General features: G+C 42.9%; 2 protein-coding genes across 10 annotated transcripts in view; one reads left to right on the top strand and one right to left on the bottom strand.

The window, feature by feature from the left end:
* Nucleotides 1-223: 223 nt before the first annotated feature.
* HNRNPA1 (heterogeneous nuclear ribonucleoprotein A1) lies at nucleotides 224-9,508 on the bottom strand. Of its 7 annotated transcripts, none has more exons than XM_058174121.1 (12): nucleotides 9,359-9,478; nucleotides 9,230-9,268; nucleotides 7,185-7,301; nucleotides 6,805-6,951; nucleotides 6,019-6,229; nucleotides 5,821-5,913; nucleotides 5,652-5,744; nucleotides 5,296-5,391; nucleotides 4,983-5,093; nucleotides 4,140-4,268; nucleotides 917-997; nucleotides 224-342 (listed from the first exon to the last, which is right to left on the bottom strand). In XM_058174121.1, exons 1-12 carry the CDS (start codon nucleotides 9,371-9,373, stop codon nucleotides 284-286), a joined length of 1,191 nt encoding a protein of 396 aa, XP_058030104.1. In that variant the 5' UTR covers nucleotides 9,374-9,478; the 3' UTR covers nucleotides 224-283. The 7 variants fall into 7 exon arrangements, with proteins under 7 accessions (XP_058030104.1, XP_058030105.1, XP_058030108.1 ...); XM_058174123.1 differs by lacking the exons at nucleotides 224-342; nucleotides 917-997 and adding exons at nucleotides 3,325-3,647; nucleotides 3,876-3,938; XM_058174122.1 differs by lacking the exon at nucleotides 9,230-9,268 and having other exon boundaries at nucleotides 9,359-9,508.
* A 352-nt stretch (nucleotides 9,509-9,860) lies between these two features.
* The window catches only part of CBX5 (chromobox 5), a 49,325-nt gene continuing 42,618 nt past the window's right edge, over nucleotides 9,861-16,567 (top strand). Inside the window, exon 1 of one of the 3 annotated variants that reach the window (XM_058173870.1) lies at nucleotides 9,861-9,910. The gene's annotated coding sequence lies outside the window, so the exon portion shown is untranslated. The other 2 variants (XM_058173868.1, XM_058173869.1) reach the window with 2 other exon arrangements.

The following is a 16,567-nucleotide window of genomic DNA, read 5'->3' as shown; positions in this document are numbered from 1 at the left end:
AACTTGCATTTCTATATCATTTTAGGAAAGCTAATTTATTAAGAACATACACTGTAAGTAAATGACCAAGAGGATTTCACACTGTAGAGAAAATGTTTCTGAAAAAATGTGTTAAGTGTGTCCCTCAGACCAATACTGATTTGCTATCATAGAAGCTTATTCATTCTTAAACACATTCTAACGTTCTTTTGGAAGAGATGTTAACAAAAAGGTAGACAAGAAATTTATATCAAAAACTGTTTTATTAAATAAAACTATTCATAATAATAGATTATACGTACAGCTACCTAGTAGCAACATAACTTTCTTTGAAAGGTTTATGGTACATCCAGCTGAGGAGTCCTGCAAGACAAACAGCAATAATAAATTTTAAGATCAGATAAATTATGGTAGGGAGGGGGGTGCACTTTTGGACACAAAAATCCCCATTTTCTAATTATGTTAACTTTTGCTACTATGTTAAATAAGTACAGGTAGTCCTCGACATACAAGTTTGTTTAGTGACCGTTCAAAGTTACAATGGCACTGAAAAATTGTGACTTATGACCATTTTTCAGTTATGACCTTTACAGCACCCCCATGATCAAGTCAGATGCGTAGCCAATGGTACATATTTATGACAGTTGCTGTGTCCTCTTCCAACAGGGGAGCCAGATCCACTTAACAACTGGGTTACTAACTTACCAATTTCAGTGATTCACTTAACAACTATGCAAGAAAGGTCATAAAATAGGGGAAACTCACTTAACTAACGTCTCATTTAACAGTAGAAATTTTGGACTCTTACCTGTAAACATTCAAAGTTCACCACTCTTATAATCTGCCTCTCAAATTAAATTACAGCACAAACTTATTTACTGTATCTTAGCTTATTTGTATTGGAAACCATATTCCCACAATTTAGCATTGTTTTTACCTTTAAAAAGAAAAAGGAAATCCAAAGACAGTCCATCTGTCAGGAACAAAGGCATTTTAGCACCAGACCGTTCCTCTTTTCCTATAAAAAGGAAGAAAAATTAAATACCACCCAATTTTATAGAATCCCTATTCACACTTTATATAAGCATTCCCAACCCCCATAAATTCTCTGCCTTTATAGCAGCACAGCCAGTGCACTGTGTTATGCTAAAATTGTTTGTCAACAAGGCCACGCAAAGAGGGATGAAAAGGCATTGCTTTTATTAAAGTACATTTCATTAATGATGTTGCCAGGCCTGTGACAGTAAAATATTAATTAGTAATGTTCTATCCATCTACTGCTTGCATATTACAGCACTGGATGAATTAAAAGATAGCTAGACTGGTATTTACAAGGTAAACTCAGTCTTGGAGAAAGTTTAGTAGGATAACAAAACTGTATAGGACGTAAGTAAAATCTGTTCTTACCTACCAGTACAGTAATTTAACCTTTCCTTCCTTCTGCTAGTCCTAAGAGCAAGGATCCTTACTCTCGTCTGCCTCCTTCCGATGGTCACTGAGTACTCCCTTCTAGTCAGCAGAAGCCTGCACCTGGCTTATCTGTCCACTTGACTCAAAACACGTGTCTACTCTCAGCTGTAGTAGCGTCTGATCTGGAAGCCATTCGGAGCTATGCTTGCTAGCCGTTCCTAGTAGCTCAAACATCTGCATGCCTCCCGGTTTTGTAATGCTACTTAGTTTTCGGGTCCTGGAGTGCTCTCCTTTGTTGTGGTTATGCTACCATGCCAAAAACGAGTATTATTTCATGAATCCTGAGGTCTTGTCAGGATCCACCTGCTACTGCAAACTCAGCCACGGGAAAAACCCATCAGGACTATTAATTTTGCATTCTAAATTAAGCCAGTCACCAATCAGAAGTTTTATATAGAAATACACTTGTACACACACCATATACAAGCACCATTGCATCCATAACATATTTAAGCACACATTTGTCTTATTTCATAAGACACTAAGATAGAAATGCTAAGGTGTATTCAGATCGGACAGAAGATTGATTGACGGAAGTATAATGCAATTCCATGACATTATCTATACCCCTCCAATTTTTAAGTACATTTCTACTTCCATCTTGTGGAACAGAAACATACTACCATGTTTAATGGAACCTGAAAATAGGAGCCAGTGTACCCATTTTGTATGGTAAGAGTTGCATTAAGTGGGGAAATATATGAAATGTATTTCATAAAATGGAAACAATGAATTTCTGGTTTCAAAATGCAACTGAGCTTTAACAGAGATGAAAACCTTTTTGGCTCCCTCACAGGAATGAACCAATTTGGGGACAAGTAAGGAAATAGTAGCACTTTTATTACCACAAAATTAACTTAAGAGTGCCGTAATAAGATTCACACTATTTTTCTCATGCTAGAACTTCTCAGTATAACATCTAATCTACCTTTGAGAAGAGAGCACTGTCAAATTTTAATATAGACCAATGGCTTTTTATAAAACTTTTGCCTAACAGATATCACTTATATGAATTACCCTGCACAACCTCGTGACCCTTCCACCCCACCATTAGTTGGGATACTTTCATCCATTTTTATTTACTGAATTTGTTTGCTGCCCATCTTCAAACAAGCAATGTGACTCTTACCAATTTTAGCAAATATTAACATGAGTGGTATTAATTTATACATTCAGCTAGCAGTGGATTAAAAGTCATGTATTTTGCTATTCTCTTCGGTGTTTCCTTTTATTATAAAAACAAGACTGCAAGGGAGTCAAAGCAACCTCGTATCAATATCCCAGTTATTGGACATTTCAGCTTTTGACAGCTGACAATTTTCTCTTGCTGTCAAGCCCAAGAAATTGAAATTTCTATAGTTCAGATAAAATGCTGACACTGTATTGGGGCGACTTAGGTCCAACTGGATAACTACCCTGAGATATCGTAAGCATAGCAGGCTCCAGTAATAACTTATTTGCCAAATGTCCCATTTCAAGCTCCTTGTTAAGTTGAGCTGCTATGCCTATATGCTGATGTGGCCAATCTTTTTATTTGCCTTTAATTCAGCATATAAAATCTCCTGCCTCAGTCACTGGCACTCTTTAAACTTGAGCTGAAAAAGCAAACAGGAAAGAACAATGGTCAAGCTACCGAGATGATGTCCTTATTTAAATAAGGAATACATTTTGGAAGTGGTCCTTCATTGAGGAAATTTCTGCAAATTTGTTTTTCATGAAGTTAAAGAAGACACAAAATCAATGTATTTGGCTTTGAATATAAAGATTTCTTGGCATTCTGAGAATCATTCTCTGCTATTTGACCTTCACTAATCTTTTCCATGTGGTGAAAATCAATGTACATTAACTTATAGTAAACTAACTTAACACAGCACGTTTAAAAAAAAAGACACATTTATTCAGCGTCATGATCAGTCTATTACAGTTTGCAGTCAATAGCATGGGTGTGGAAAAAAATCTACATAAAAACCCTGGTTGGAATGCTTTGCACTTTCCACAAAACACAAAAACTAAAATATCCTGTTATACAGTTAGTCACAAATACAGTCCTGATGTTTGCAAACAAGCGCTTGTCTAACACATGTCTTCATGAGGCAGTTCTACCCTGCCACAACTCTGTTTGGCTGAGTTCACAACTGTGGTAACCTGTAGCTTCCCTGTCACTTCTCTGGCTCTCCTCTCCTGCTAAGCTTTGTTTCCTGTTGAATAATATGGAATAAAGTTGTTAATCTAAACATATTGAAACTCAAGGCTATAATCCAATATCAAGTTGTTCCCCCGATTGCCAATCCATTTATTAGCTTTAACATCTGCATTTATTCCAAATATGCTTAAACTACAATAACTTGCTCAGCCATATTATGAATTACTGTTACAATTCATTTAGTGCTCCATATCTATCCATGCGCAAATGGAGGAAGTCTTACCTAGGAATTAAAACCGCCTTCCACCACCATAGCTACTGCTACTACCAGAGCCCCCATAGCCACCTAAAAAGAATAAGTAAGTTATCTTAAATGGGAATGGGTAAAAAAAGAAACTGTTTAGAAAAATAGACTACTATCTTTATAATGAGAAAGAATGAGGAAATTGTGAGGGCTGACCTCAGTTTTTCATGTCAATCATCCAAGAATTCTACGAGCAATTAATGTGATCCATTTTCCTCCTAGTCAATTAGATAATACACTTACCACCACTTCCACCATAAGGGCCAGAGCTCCTCCCTCCAAAGTTTCCTCCTTTCATGGGCCCAAAATTTGAAGACTGATTGTTGTAACTGCCAAAATCATTGTAGCTTCCTCCACCTCCAAAGCTGCTTCCTGAACAGAATAAAAATCATCCACAAATTTACAAGACCCCAAATATTTTCATCTATGAAATTCCTTCATATCTGTCTAGATATTTCCCCAAATATACTGAGCATACTTAAATAAAGGTGCATGCTAAGCCTAATACAGTAGACTGCAAAAATTCATACTACAACTAGATGGCAGCAAATATTTGGTTTTTTGTTTTTGCAATTCTCTAGACCTGAAGGCAAACTGTTTAGGTTGGGCAGGTCAAAAATTTCCTAACTGGACTCTGCTGGTACATTACACACCCTCAACCAAACGGAAACCATTTTCTCCTCCTCCCCATCTAGGCCACCCTGAACAGTGGCACCCAGCAGCTTGAGACTAAATCTGGGCCTGGGCCTCAACTTCAGTCCTAGCACTAGTGCCTCTCAAAAAAGCCACTTTGTGTTCTCCCCAAGAAGCGTAAGCCTGGGGAATGATGCAATTGCTCCCACAGCTCAGTTCTCACATGGCTTCTGGAAGTTATGCAAGAGGGCCATGCTCTCCTTCTCTGGAGCCTCTGTAAATTGCACAACAGAGGGTCTTACTGTTTTTTTTTTTTAAACTATTTTTTAGGTGGCTATGGAGAACCAGTCTGTTACTCCTGAAGAACCCAGGCCATTTTTATGCAGCCTCTGCAAATCAAGTTGTACTAGATAAAATAACAATCTTGGTGCTCAAAATCAAACTGACATTTACCCCCACTGCCACCACCAAAGCCGCCCCCGCCGTTGTTGTATCCATCATAGCTTCCACTGCCACCGTAACCCCGGCTTCCTCCAGAATATCCAGGGCCACTGCCTCCATAACCTACAAAGCAAGTAAGATACTGAAGTGCAGAACATTGCCGGTGTATATTTTACAAATCTCTAAAATGAAGACGACTATAACAATTTTTAAATTTTATGTACGTGATAGATACACAAAGATACCCTAAAAATAAATCAACAAAAAATAAATCAATACGATAGCTTATGAAAAACAGCAATTTTCAAAAGTTGTATGAACTTACCATCATTGCCAAACCCATTATAGCCATCTCCACTGCCCCCGTATCCTCCTCCTCCTCCTCCTCCACTACCACCACCACTGCGGCTGCCAAACCCACCTGAGGGGAAAAAAAATAAAATATTAGCATATTGATCTTATTTCAGATTTATAGTGAACTTCTGATATTCACACACATAAGTTTGGCATTTGTGTAAAAAAAAAAAGTAGAAGTATATAGAAGATACACAGATCCAAAGTACTGCTTAATCCCAGAAAGAAACCCAGCAATGTTAATAAGATGCAATAATGCATTCCTTTAAGTCCCTATTGTGATTAAGATCTTAAAATGAGTTTTAAATCTTCAAAAACCTTACTTACCACGGCCTCCAAAATTGCTACCACGGTTGAAATTGTCACCACCGCCAAATCCACCTCCACGCCCACTGCCAAAACTTCCAGAGCTACTGCGACCTATGAACAACAACATGATGTAGCATTCCTGGAAAATGTCATTACAGTTATATGTGTTCAAATACTGCACACTTACCTCGCTGACTGGAAGAGGCACTGGCCATTTCCTGTTTTGACAGAGCCTTTCGGACTTCACAATTATGTCCATTTACAGTATGGTATTTTTGAACTAGACATGAAAAGATAAAATAGTATCAAAATCTCCGTAGAAGCTACATAGAGAGAAACCAGAACAAGTTAGGGCATAGCTGAAAGGATGAAATAAGATACTTACTGACAATCTTGTCCACAGAGTCATGATCATCAAAAGTAACAAAGGCAAACCCCCTCTTTTTGCCACTGCCACGATCAGTCATTATTTCTATGACTTCAATTTTGCCATACAGTTCAAAATATTCCCTCAAATGGTGCTCCTCTGTATCTTCCTTAATCCCCCCAACAAAGATTTTCTTCACTGTCAAATGTGCTCCAGGTCTCTGGGAGTCCTATGAGACAGGACAAATACATTTTAAACTCTTAGTATTTGTGGCTGCTTGGAGATTATCCATATTGCCAGAGAACAACTGATGTATCTTAAAGACATGGGTATTTAAAATTTCAAGCCTATCAATTTCAAATGTTAACATACTGTAACCCTAAATTTCTCCACCTGGCAGTGCAGAAAAAAACCCAACCCAATTATTTCATTCTTAGCTAAGATATTGGTAGAGTAGAAGGAAGGGAGGAGGAGCAATTAAAACTAAATTTTATGTTTTGTTCCAACTGCAATTCATGATTTTTTTAAAAAGGAGAACTTATTTAAGAAAACTTATACGGACATCCATCTTATAAGCTCTAACTTTGCACAGCTCATAGCAAAAATCATAAAAACAAAATAATTTAAACTAAAAGCTAATAAAATTTACAAATAAATAAATTTATACTAAATATGCCTAATACAGCAGTAACTATTAAGCCAACTATATTATCAATGTTCTGTGTAGGATACATTTTGGGCTTCCAGCATTTTTGCTAAGACTTTGAACCTGTTGACTGTACATCCAACAGTAGTTTTTCTTACCTCTCTAGATACTGCTCTCTTTGGTTCAACAACTCTGCCATCAACCTTGTGTGGTCTGGCATTCATGGCAGCATCAACCTCCTCCACTGTTGAGTAAGTGACAAATCCAAACCCCCTGGAGCGCTTAGTATTTGGGTCTCTCATTACCTAAGAGGAAACAATATACGGTTGCAAGCAATGTTTAATTTAGAAAAACTGAATTGCCCTGTTTTCCTAGAAATAGGGTAGTGATATAAAGGCAACATTAGTACTTAATCTAGTAGTTGGAATTTTTTTCCTGACTATTCTATACTTCATATACCTTAATTCAAGCAAAGTACAGATATTTATTTATTAAATTTGTTTGCCGCCCATCTTGACACAAGCTGACATATACTTACCACACAATCTGTAAGTGTGCCCCATTGCTCAAAATGATTGCGAAGGCTCTCATCTGTTGTCTCAAAACTCAGGCCACCAATAAAGAGTTTTCGCAGCTGTTCAGGTTCCTTGGGGGACTGAAACAAAAAAGTAGGCAACACTAGGAAGGATCACAGTGTATGGGGGGGGGGGGGCTAATTAAAATAAGCATGATTTATTCAGCATATAATACCAGGTCCCATCAACCAGAGCCAGATAAAAAGTACAGTAATTAGCTATTTAAGAAATAGGAAGTGCTTTTAGCACATGCACAAGCAATATAGTTGTTGTACCAGAAGCAAGCTCATAAAACCTGAAAAACAATTTCTGACTTGGTGGTGTGACTCCCCCCCCATTAGGTTTTTATCTAACAATTGCAAAATCTAAGTACAAATAGTCCTTGACCTATGACCAAACTTGTGAAGCTAAGCAAGACAATTAAGTGAATTTTCCGCATTTTACAACCTTTCTAGTCACAATTATTAAGTAAATCATTGCAGTTAAGTGAATCTGGGTCCCCCCCCTTTGCTTGTCAGGTCACAAAAGGTGGTCACATGACCTCAGGACAATCTTCATAAATACATGCGTTACAACACTTCCAAATTTTGATTATATGACATGGGGATGCTGCAATGGTTTTAAGTATGGAAACCCAGTTATAAGTAACCTTTTTCAGTGTCCTTATAACTTCAAACTGTTACTACAAAAATGGCTGTAAATCAAAGACTACCTGTAATTTAGGGATCACTCAGAAAATGTAGCCTTATTTTTTCTTTGAGCCATTCTGTGGTGTCATAAAATGCGAACTTTCACACTGCATCAACATTTTCTTGTTAATGTATACAGAATCCCAAAACAATAAATACAACATAAACATTAGCATGCACCTCTAATGCAATTAAGATGCCTAAAGCATTTACTGTACATTGTTGGCTGCTTTTATATTGTTACACACTAAGGAATTATATTTTACGAACAAAAGCCACTGTTCTGATATGCCTCCAAAAGGAAAAATACAACAGATCGTCCTTTTAAGGCAATTCAGGAATACTTTTATTAGGCCTACCAAAATAGGATTACTACTGTCTTAATAACTTTATTCCCATTTCCCCAAATTAGATGTATTTTAGTGCAGGGGTCTCCAACCTTGGCAACTTTAAGCCTGGAGGACTTCAACTCCCAGAATTCCCCAGCCAGCTCTGGGAGTTGAAGTCCGCCAGACTTAAAATTGCCAAGGTTGGAGACCCGTTTTAGTGTTTCCAGCAAAGTAGTTGCTCTGATACTAAGGCGTAAACATACCATTCAAGGGGGAAAAGCGAGATTACGTTCCAATTTCCAACATTGTATAACAACCTTAAAACTTATAATAAAACACATACAACGGCTGATGCAACACGCTTTCTCAGCCACCTATTTGCCAATTATGTGCTTTCAAAATTTTTAAACTTTTAACTAGAGCTTCCTCGGGCAAAAGTCTTTGTTCAGAATGGGCATGCATTCTCTTTTCACCCGCACATAAAAAAAATCACCCGAAGGAAAAGGAATAAGAGCCACCCGCTCTCTCTTCCCATTTGCAGAGAAGTTGGAGCAGAGAAACGTGAAATTAACAGGCCGAGATATCAGCAACCAGAGACAAAGCAAGGGAGCACGTGGCCTTCGCATCTTCCCATCCCCCTCACGCAAACTCCAAGTGCTCCGTGGAAGTGCGCAGGCGCACGCTTCCATAGCACGGCCCGCCGCACGGCGCAAGCGCAGCCATGACGAGCGCAGGAGATGGCAGCTGCGAACGCCACGCACTGGAAAAGATGGCGCCTAAGCTAGCAACACAACGCGCATGCGCTGTTTTGAAGTCCCCGTGACGGAAGGGAGGGGGAAGCAGGCCCAACCGGAGAAAAGAAAGACCTACTACAAAAGAGGCTCAGAAAAAGCCAAAAGCTGACAAGCGGCGGAAAAAAACGAGCGCAAAAGGAAAACAATGCATTTCAGTAGCGGGAATGAGGAGAGAAACGGTATTTGTAACACTTACTGCGTTAGGCGACAGATCGCACCCATAATCAGACGATCCCTAAAGGCAAAGGAAACATAATTCCACAAAAACAAGCCACTGGTATAGAGTCTTAAAAACAAAATAAAAATGCCCGTCATAGGCTCTTACCTCAGATTTGGACATGTTGGCGATAGCAAATGGCTAAGGCCGGCCTTCTTCACAGACGACGCTACCTCTCACTGCACCCGATACCGAAAGGGGCAGAGTCACTCGTACGTCGTCGCTTCACTATCAACACCCAGCCCTGTCCACTGTCATTGGATGGCTCTGTAGCTTTTGTCGATGCCTATTGGTCAATAGGAAAATAGTTTGCTCCTTAGTGGACGAATACGCAAAGTTTCGCCCGTTTCCTCTTCATTGTCCCACCTCCTTTGACTTTCTATTGGTTAAATTTCTGTCACTCCTTTGATTTGGTGAATTTTCCCGCCCTCTACTCCTAGAGCTGCAGCTGCAAGGCAACACCCTTCTCCTTCACATTGTTTCCTTCTCATTGGAGCATTCCGAGAGTAAGTCTTTCTGATTGGCTTTTACGACCGGCCATCTTTATAAAGATTGGTCTATCTTGTCTTCATTCATTATTATAGAGGCGGGAATTAAGTTCGTGTTCTACACGGGTTTGGGTCGGTGGTTATAACTATATTCATCCCTGTGGTGGTGAAGGTACATGCCAGGGTAGAAGGGAAAAAAAAGATCGTTTTATGTATAAAACTTGTTTCCAGGCAGGCGTATACGGTGAGGCGTATTGTACATATGCGCATGCGTCTTGAAATATATCCGCCGAAGGAACGGTTGAGGAAGATAGTGAGGTGCGCGCGCCTCACGCCAGCGCGGTAAAGCTGGGAAGGGGGCGGAGGGGCTAGCGCGTGCGCATTAGAAAGCTGTTTTGGCGGGCGTTGCGCAGAAGCGGTGGCCGTGAGGGGTTACAAACCAGGGAGGGGGAAGTTGGTTTCGTACCGAGCCGTTACTTTCCCCAGGTGAGCGACCACGGGAAACAGTCTTGGAGGGGAGCGCGTTACCGAGAGCCAGTGATTCTTCGGAAGAGGGTGTGGTTTCGGTGTGATTGGGAACCTGATTGACTGAGCCGTGAGACACCGTTGGGAAGAGGGCGGAGCTTGCAACTTGGGCGGAGCCCTCAAAAGTGAGTGACAGCCGAATGAGTGTGAAAGCTTGAGACAGTTAACAGCGTCAGAACGTTGAGATCCAGTGTGTGAAGTAACAGGCGTTTTAACCAACGGGGGTGCTGTGTTTGTCTTCGGGAGGGTTGGCCGGTGCCGTTTGATTGATGTGCAGTCTGGCCAATGAACGGCTACAAAGAGCACTTCCTTATGGAAGTGGTGGGGGGGAGGAATCTAGGAGTGCAAAGCGTTCCCGCCGTGACTCCACCCACTCAGTGGATAGGCGCTCATTTGGCTTGCGTCTTATTCTGTTTCCCATGCAGAATTTCTCGCCAAGCTTTTCCCCCCGAGCAACAGAAAGTGCGAGTCGTTTTCTATAAAAGTTTTGGCCGGGTATCTGCACCTTCACTTAACATGGTTTCTGTATTATGTATGGAGAATTTTACAATCATTTTTCAACAATAAAAATAATTAGTTACTCGACGCCCTAGTCTTGACCGTCCTTTCCTGTGACTTTAGACGGTCCCTAATTACCTGCAAGCCACCCTGCAATTACCTGCAAGCCACCCTAATTACCTACAAGCCAGGAATGTGATGGTTGCAACTCTGATAAATGTAAACTTGAGTATCCCAATAATTGCATGATACGAACTACTTTATATGCATACATTCTAGAGCATTATTATTTACTGTGATAAACATTTGTACTTCTATCATACCTGTTTTACTATTTTTGTTGGTTTATATATTGCTTTAAGAAAAATAGAACTTAAAGGTGGGTTAATTTTTGTCCAGTCTGGTAGCATTTATGTGAGATATCATATGAAGTCCCTAAGAAATGACTGGAGAATTATGTTGTGATACTATAAATCTTTGAGCCAATAAATGTATACATGTATATTTTATCTATAATAGCATAGCCACAGGCAGGCATTTCTATTTTTTAATTGAAAGAATTTGTGGAACTAATAAAGCATCTGGATGTTATTAGTAAATTTCATTGACTCTTAAAAATATGAAAGCAACATTTTCATGCAATAAAGTTTCTTCCCCTTTATGTTCATCCTGGACTGTCCAAAGGTGCTTTTTCAAGTGGCAACTGGACTTCCTTGTTTTACTTGACATTTTGCTTCTTACTCAAGAAGCTTCTTCAACTCTGACTGGATGGTGGAGAATAGAAAAATTTATACTCTTTGCAGACAGCTGGTCCTCCACTCTGTTCAATTTTGGCGTTAATGGCCTCTTTGACTCCTCTTTCAAACCAGCAGTCCTCTCTCTCCAAAATGTGACTTTGCTGTCTTCAAAGGAGTGGCCTGTGTCTTTAAAATGCAGATGAGACTGCTGAATCTTGTCATGATGGGTTTGTTCTCCTATGTTTTGCCATGTGTTTATGATGTGGTTGCTTTGTTTACCCAGTGTACAGATCTGCACATGGCTCACTGCTTTGTACTGCATATACCACATTGCTCAGTTTGTGTCTGGGTGTTTTATCCTTGAGGTGGACAAGTTTCTGCCTTAGTGTAGTTGGGTTTGAAGTGTGCACATAGGTTGTGTTGGCTCTTGAGCTTTTCTGATATTCGTGCAACGTATGGGATGACGATGTTGCTTCATTTATTGTTGTCGTGTCCCACTCCTCCGCTGACGGCCGGGTCAGGGAAATCCGAATCAGGCGTGCCTCTGCAGCTCTGCCAAAGTCCTAGCAAAGTTCTCAAGGCAGGCAGTAGACCAGAAAGTGACTTCAGCAAGATAAGGTAGACTTTGCCTGACTCAGAGAAGGCCAGAAAGCAGATCCTTTATATAGGCCATGGGGTGTGGCTCCATGACTCAGCACTTATCCAGGCCTGCCCCTCCCTTCCTTCTGTTGCCTTCGCCTATCAATTCTCCTGAAGCGAGGGTCACTCCAGTCTGCAGCTTTTGGTAATTGACCTTCCTCAGGCTCACATGCTGTGGGGGAGGGGTCTAGTTGCTCCGTTTGCCTGGGCATGGAGCCAGAGCTGGGGGCTGGAGGCACTTCTTCCTCCTCGGCCTGTCTGGACATGGAGCCAGGGCTGGGGCTGGGAGGCATGCTAGGACATTCCTCAGTGTTCGGAAGCAGATAAGATGGGCCCGACTGCGAGGAAAGCGGACGAGGCACAACAATTGTTCTCTTCTTTTGTCTGTTATGGAGGGGCTCCTGTTGGTCTTTTTTGAGTTTGATGAAGGCCACTTGGGATAGCCACATGTTCTTAGGGCTTCCTTGATGTGTTTTAATTCTTTTTCGTTCCTATCTTTGCTGGTAGACAGGCCTTTAGCTCAATGGTGCAGGGTTCTGATAACTCTCATTTTGTGCTCCAGTGGGTGTGAGAAAGAAAAAGTAAATAATGATCTCTGTGGAGGGGTTTCTGTAAACTTCAGTGTTAAGGCTTCTGTCTTCCTTAAAGTGTACTGCACAATCCAGGAAGGCTAGATTATTTTCCTTAATATCTTCCTGTGTGAATCTGATGTATCATTGAAAACCATGGTCTCATCAGGATCCAATTTTAGTTTGCAAATCTTGCTGACAAAGCCTGTGAATTGTTGATATGATGGGTGGTGTTGCCAACCAGAGGAGCTAATAAGGTTGTTAGATGTTTTGCAGTGTTGTAGGTGGTGTTCATCTTCCTATATCAGTGCCACTTGATAAAGGAAAATGCACAGTCATCCTGAACACAGATGACTGACTACAAGGCCAAGGTGAACAGTTTACTGAAGGACACTGCCATATATGAGACCTGAAGAAATCCCATAATAATTGCAAGAAAAAGGTCATTGATTTCTTGCAACAACTACTGAAGGACAATGCCATCGACAAGCCACAATACTAGTGTCTCTGTGTTGGGCAAACCATATGGACTACCCAAAATTCCATTTAGACCAATTGTCAGCAGCATCAATTCTGTCACCTGCAACATTGCAAAACATCTAACCACCTTATTAACTTCTCTAGTTGTCAGCATTACCCATCACATCAACAATTCACAGGATTTCATCAGCAAGGTTTGGAAACTAAAATTGTACCCAGATGAGACTATAGTTTCCTATGTTATTAATTTCCTCTTCACCTGCAATTCAACAATTGAAGCTGTCATGGTAGTAAAGAAACGATTGCTACAAGACAGCACTTTAGGTGACAGAACCAACCTCACCCCAGACCACAAGTGTGCCATGCTGGACCTGGGCCTGACCACTACCTATTTTAAATACAGTGAAGGTTTCTACAGACAAAAACATGGTTGCGCCACTGGTTCACCTGTGTCCCCTATTGTGGCCAATCTCTACATGGAAGAGGTAGAAACCAAAGCCCTAAATTCCTTCACAGGAATTCCACCCACTCACTGGTATAGGTATGTGGACGATACTTAGGTTAAGATCAAAACACAGGAATTAGAACCATTCACCAAACTTAACCCTGTTGACAGATAGATCAAATTCACACGGGTAGATGTTAAGGAAAATAATATAGCCTTCCTGGATTGTGCAGTACGCATTAAGGAAGACGGAAGCCTTAACACTGAAGTTTACCGAAACCCACCCCCACCCAGAGATCAATATTTACTTTTTCATTCTCACACCCACTGGAGCACAAAATGGGAGTTATCAAACCCTGCACCACTGAGGTGAAGGCCTGCCTATCAACAAAGATAGGAAAGAAAAAGAACTAAAACAGATCAAGGAAGCTCTATGAATGTGTGGCTATCTTAAGTGGGTCTTCATCAAACTCAAAAAAGACCCAACAGGAGCCCCTCCATAACAGATAAAGAAGAGAACAATAAACAAAGCAACATCGTCTTTCCATTCGTTGCAGTAATATCAGAAAAGTTCAAGAGCCAACACAACCTATGTGCACACTTCAAACCCAACTACACTAAGGCAGAAGCTTGTCCACCCCAAGGATAAAACACCCAGACACAAACTGAGCAATGTGGTATATCTAGAGCCGAGGGAGGCCACTGTTCCTCAGATTGCCGGCTGTGAATCCCTCTATGTGCGGTGGGGCCATAGGAGCCAGTTGGGCTTGTTGGTCACGTACCTGGCTCCTTGCTGCGTGACCACAGCCCTGCCAGAGCTGTTGGAGGTGCTTGCCGCTGTGGCGGTTGAGACCCCCAGACTTATAGTTATGGGGGATTTCAACCTGCCGTCAGTTGGCTTGTCATCAACGGCAGCTCGGGAGTTTGAGGCTTCCATGACGGCCTTAGACCTGACTCGAGTAAATGATGGCCCTACGCACATGGGGGGAGGCACGCTGGACTTGATTTATATCTCTGGTCAGTGGTTAAATGATCTGGTACTAGATGATTTAGTAACAGAACCAATGTCATGGTCCGATCATTTTCTCCTTCGCCTAGACTTCCGAACCGCCATTCACCATCGCAGGGAGACGGAACCTATACGTTGGTTCCGTCCCAGGCGCCTGATGGACCCTGAGAGGTTCCTGACGGAGCTTGGGCCTTTCCCTGAGGATCTGGCCCACGGCACGACTGAGGAACTCGTCGCGGCCGGGGAACAGGCGCGGGCGGAGGCCTTAGACCGTGTCGTGCCTTTGCGGCCTCTGACCCGGCGTAGGTCTCGTCTGGCCCCTTGGTTCTCCGAGGGGCTGAGGGAGATGAAACGCCGCGAAGACGCCTAGAGAGCACTTGGAGGTCCAGTCGCCCGGTTGATCGACACTAGTTAGGTCCTATACTAGGACCTACCTAGTGGCAATGGGGAGGCGAGGCGATCACGCCCACCCTCATTGCGCCGGCAGATAACCGCCCGGCCGCCCTGTTTGGTGACCGCTCCTCCTTCATCAGGAGGTGCGGGATGACCCTTTGCAGGGACGTGCCGAGGAGTTTAGTGGTTATCTATACGATAAAATCGCTCAGCTCCGGGACGATCTGGACCGAATTTGGGATGATCCAAGCGGGCGAGAGGAGGCACGGCTTGTTGAGTCTGTTTGGGATCAGTTTGATCCTGTGGCTCCCGAGGACGTGGACAGGTTATTGGGGAGGCTCCATGCCACGACATGTTTACTGGACCCGTGCCCTTCCTGGCTGGTACTGGCTACTCAGGAAGTGACACGAGGCTGGCTCCAGAGGATTATCAATGCTTCTTTGTTGGAGGGAGTTTTCCCCGCCGCCTTGAAAGAGGCGGTGGTGAGACCCCTCCTTAAGAAGCCTTCTCTGGACCCAGCTATTTTAAGTAACTATCGTCCGATCTCCAATCTTCGCTTTGTTGCGAAGGTTGTAGAGAGTGCTGTGGCTCGACAGCTACCCCAGTACCTGGATGAAGATGTCTATCTGGTCCCGGTCCAGTCCGGTTTCCGACCGGATACAGCACAGAGACGGCTTTGGTCGCATTGGTGGATGATCTCTGGAGGGCCAGGGACAGGGGTTATTCCTCTGCTCTGGTCCTGTTAGACCTCTCAGCGGCTTTTGATACCATCGACCATGGTATCCTGCTGCGCCGGTTGGAGGGATTGGGAGTGGGAGGCACCGATATCGGTGGTTCTCCTCCTATCTCTCTGACCGGTCGCAGACGGTGTTGACGGGGGCAGAGGTCACCGCGAGGGGCCTCACTTGTGGGGTCCCGCAGGGTCGATCCTCTCGCCCTGCTGTTCAACATCTATATGAAGCCGCTGGGTGAGATCATCAGTGGCTTTGGGGTGAGATACCAGCAGTACGCTGACGACACCCAGCTGTATTTTTCCACCCCGGCCACCCCAATGAAGCTGTTGAAGTGCTGTCCCGGTGTTTGGAGGCCGACGGGTCTGGATGGGGAGAAACAGGCTCAAGCTTAATCCTCCAAGACGGAGTGGCTGTGGATGCCGGCATCCCGATTCAGCCAGCTGCAACCGCGCTGGCTGTTGGGGGCAGTTATTGGCCCCAAAGGATAGGGTGCGCAACTTGGGTGTCCTCCTGGATGACCGCTGTCGCTTGAAGATCATTTGACGGCCGTCTCCAGGAGGGCCTTCCACCAGGTTCGCCTGGTTCGGCAGTTGCGCCTTCCTTGATCGGGATGCCTTATGCACGGTCACTCATGCGCTCGTTACCTCTCGCTTGGATTATTGTAATGCTCTCTACATGGGGCTCCCTTGAAGTGCGTCCGGAGGCTTCAGTTAGTCCAGAACGCAGCCGCTGGTGATAGAGGAGCTGCACGCAGCTCCCATGTAACACCTCTCCTGCGCAGGCTGCACTGGCTACCTGTG

The sequence above is a fragment of the Ahaetulla prasina genome, chromosome 2 (assembly GCF_028640845.1).
Source record: "Ahaetulla prasina isolate Xishuangbanna chromosome 2, ASM2864084v1, whole genome shotgun sequence".
Classification (NCBI taxonomy): Eukaryota; Metazoa; Chordata; class Lepidosauria; order Squamata; family Colubridae; genus Ahaetulla; species Ahaetulla prasina.
The sequence above is the reverse complement of the archived record's forward strand: the minus strand, read 5'-3'. Positions and strand labels throughout refer to the sequence as shown.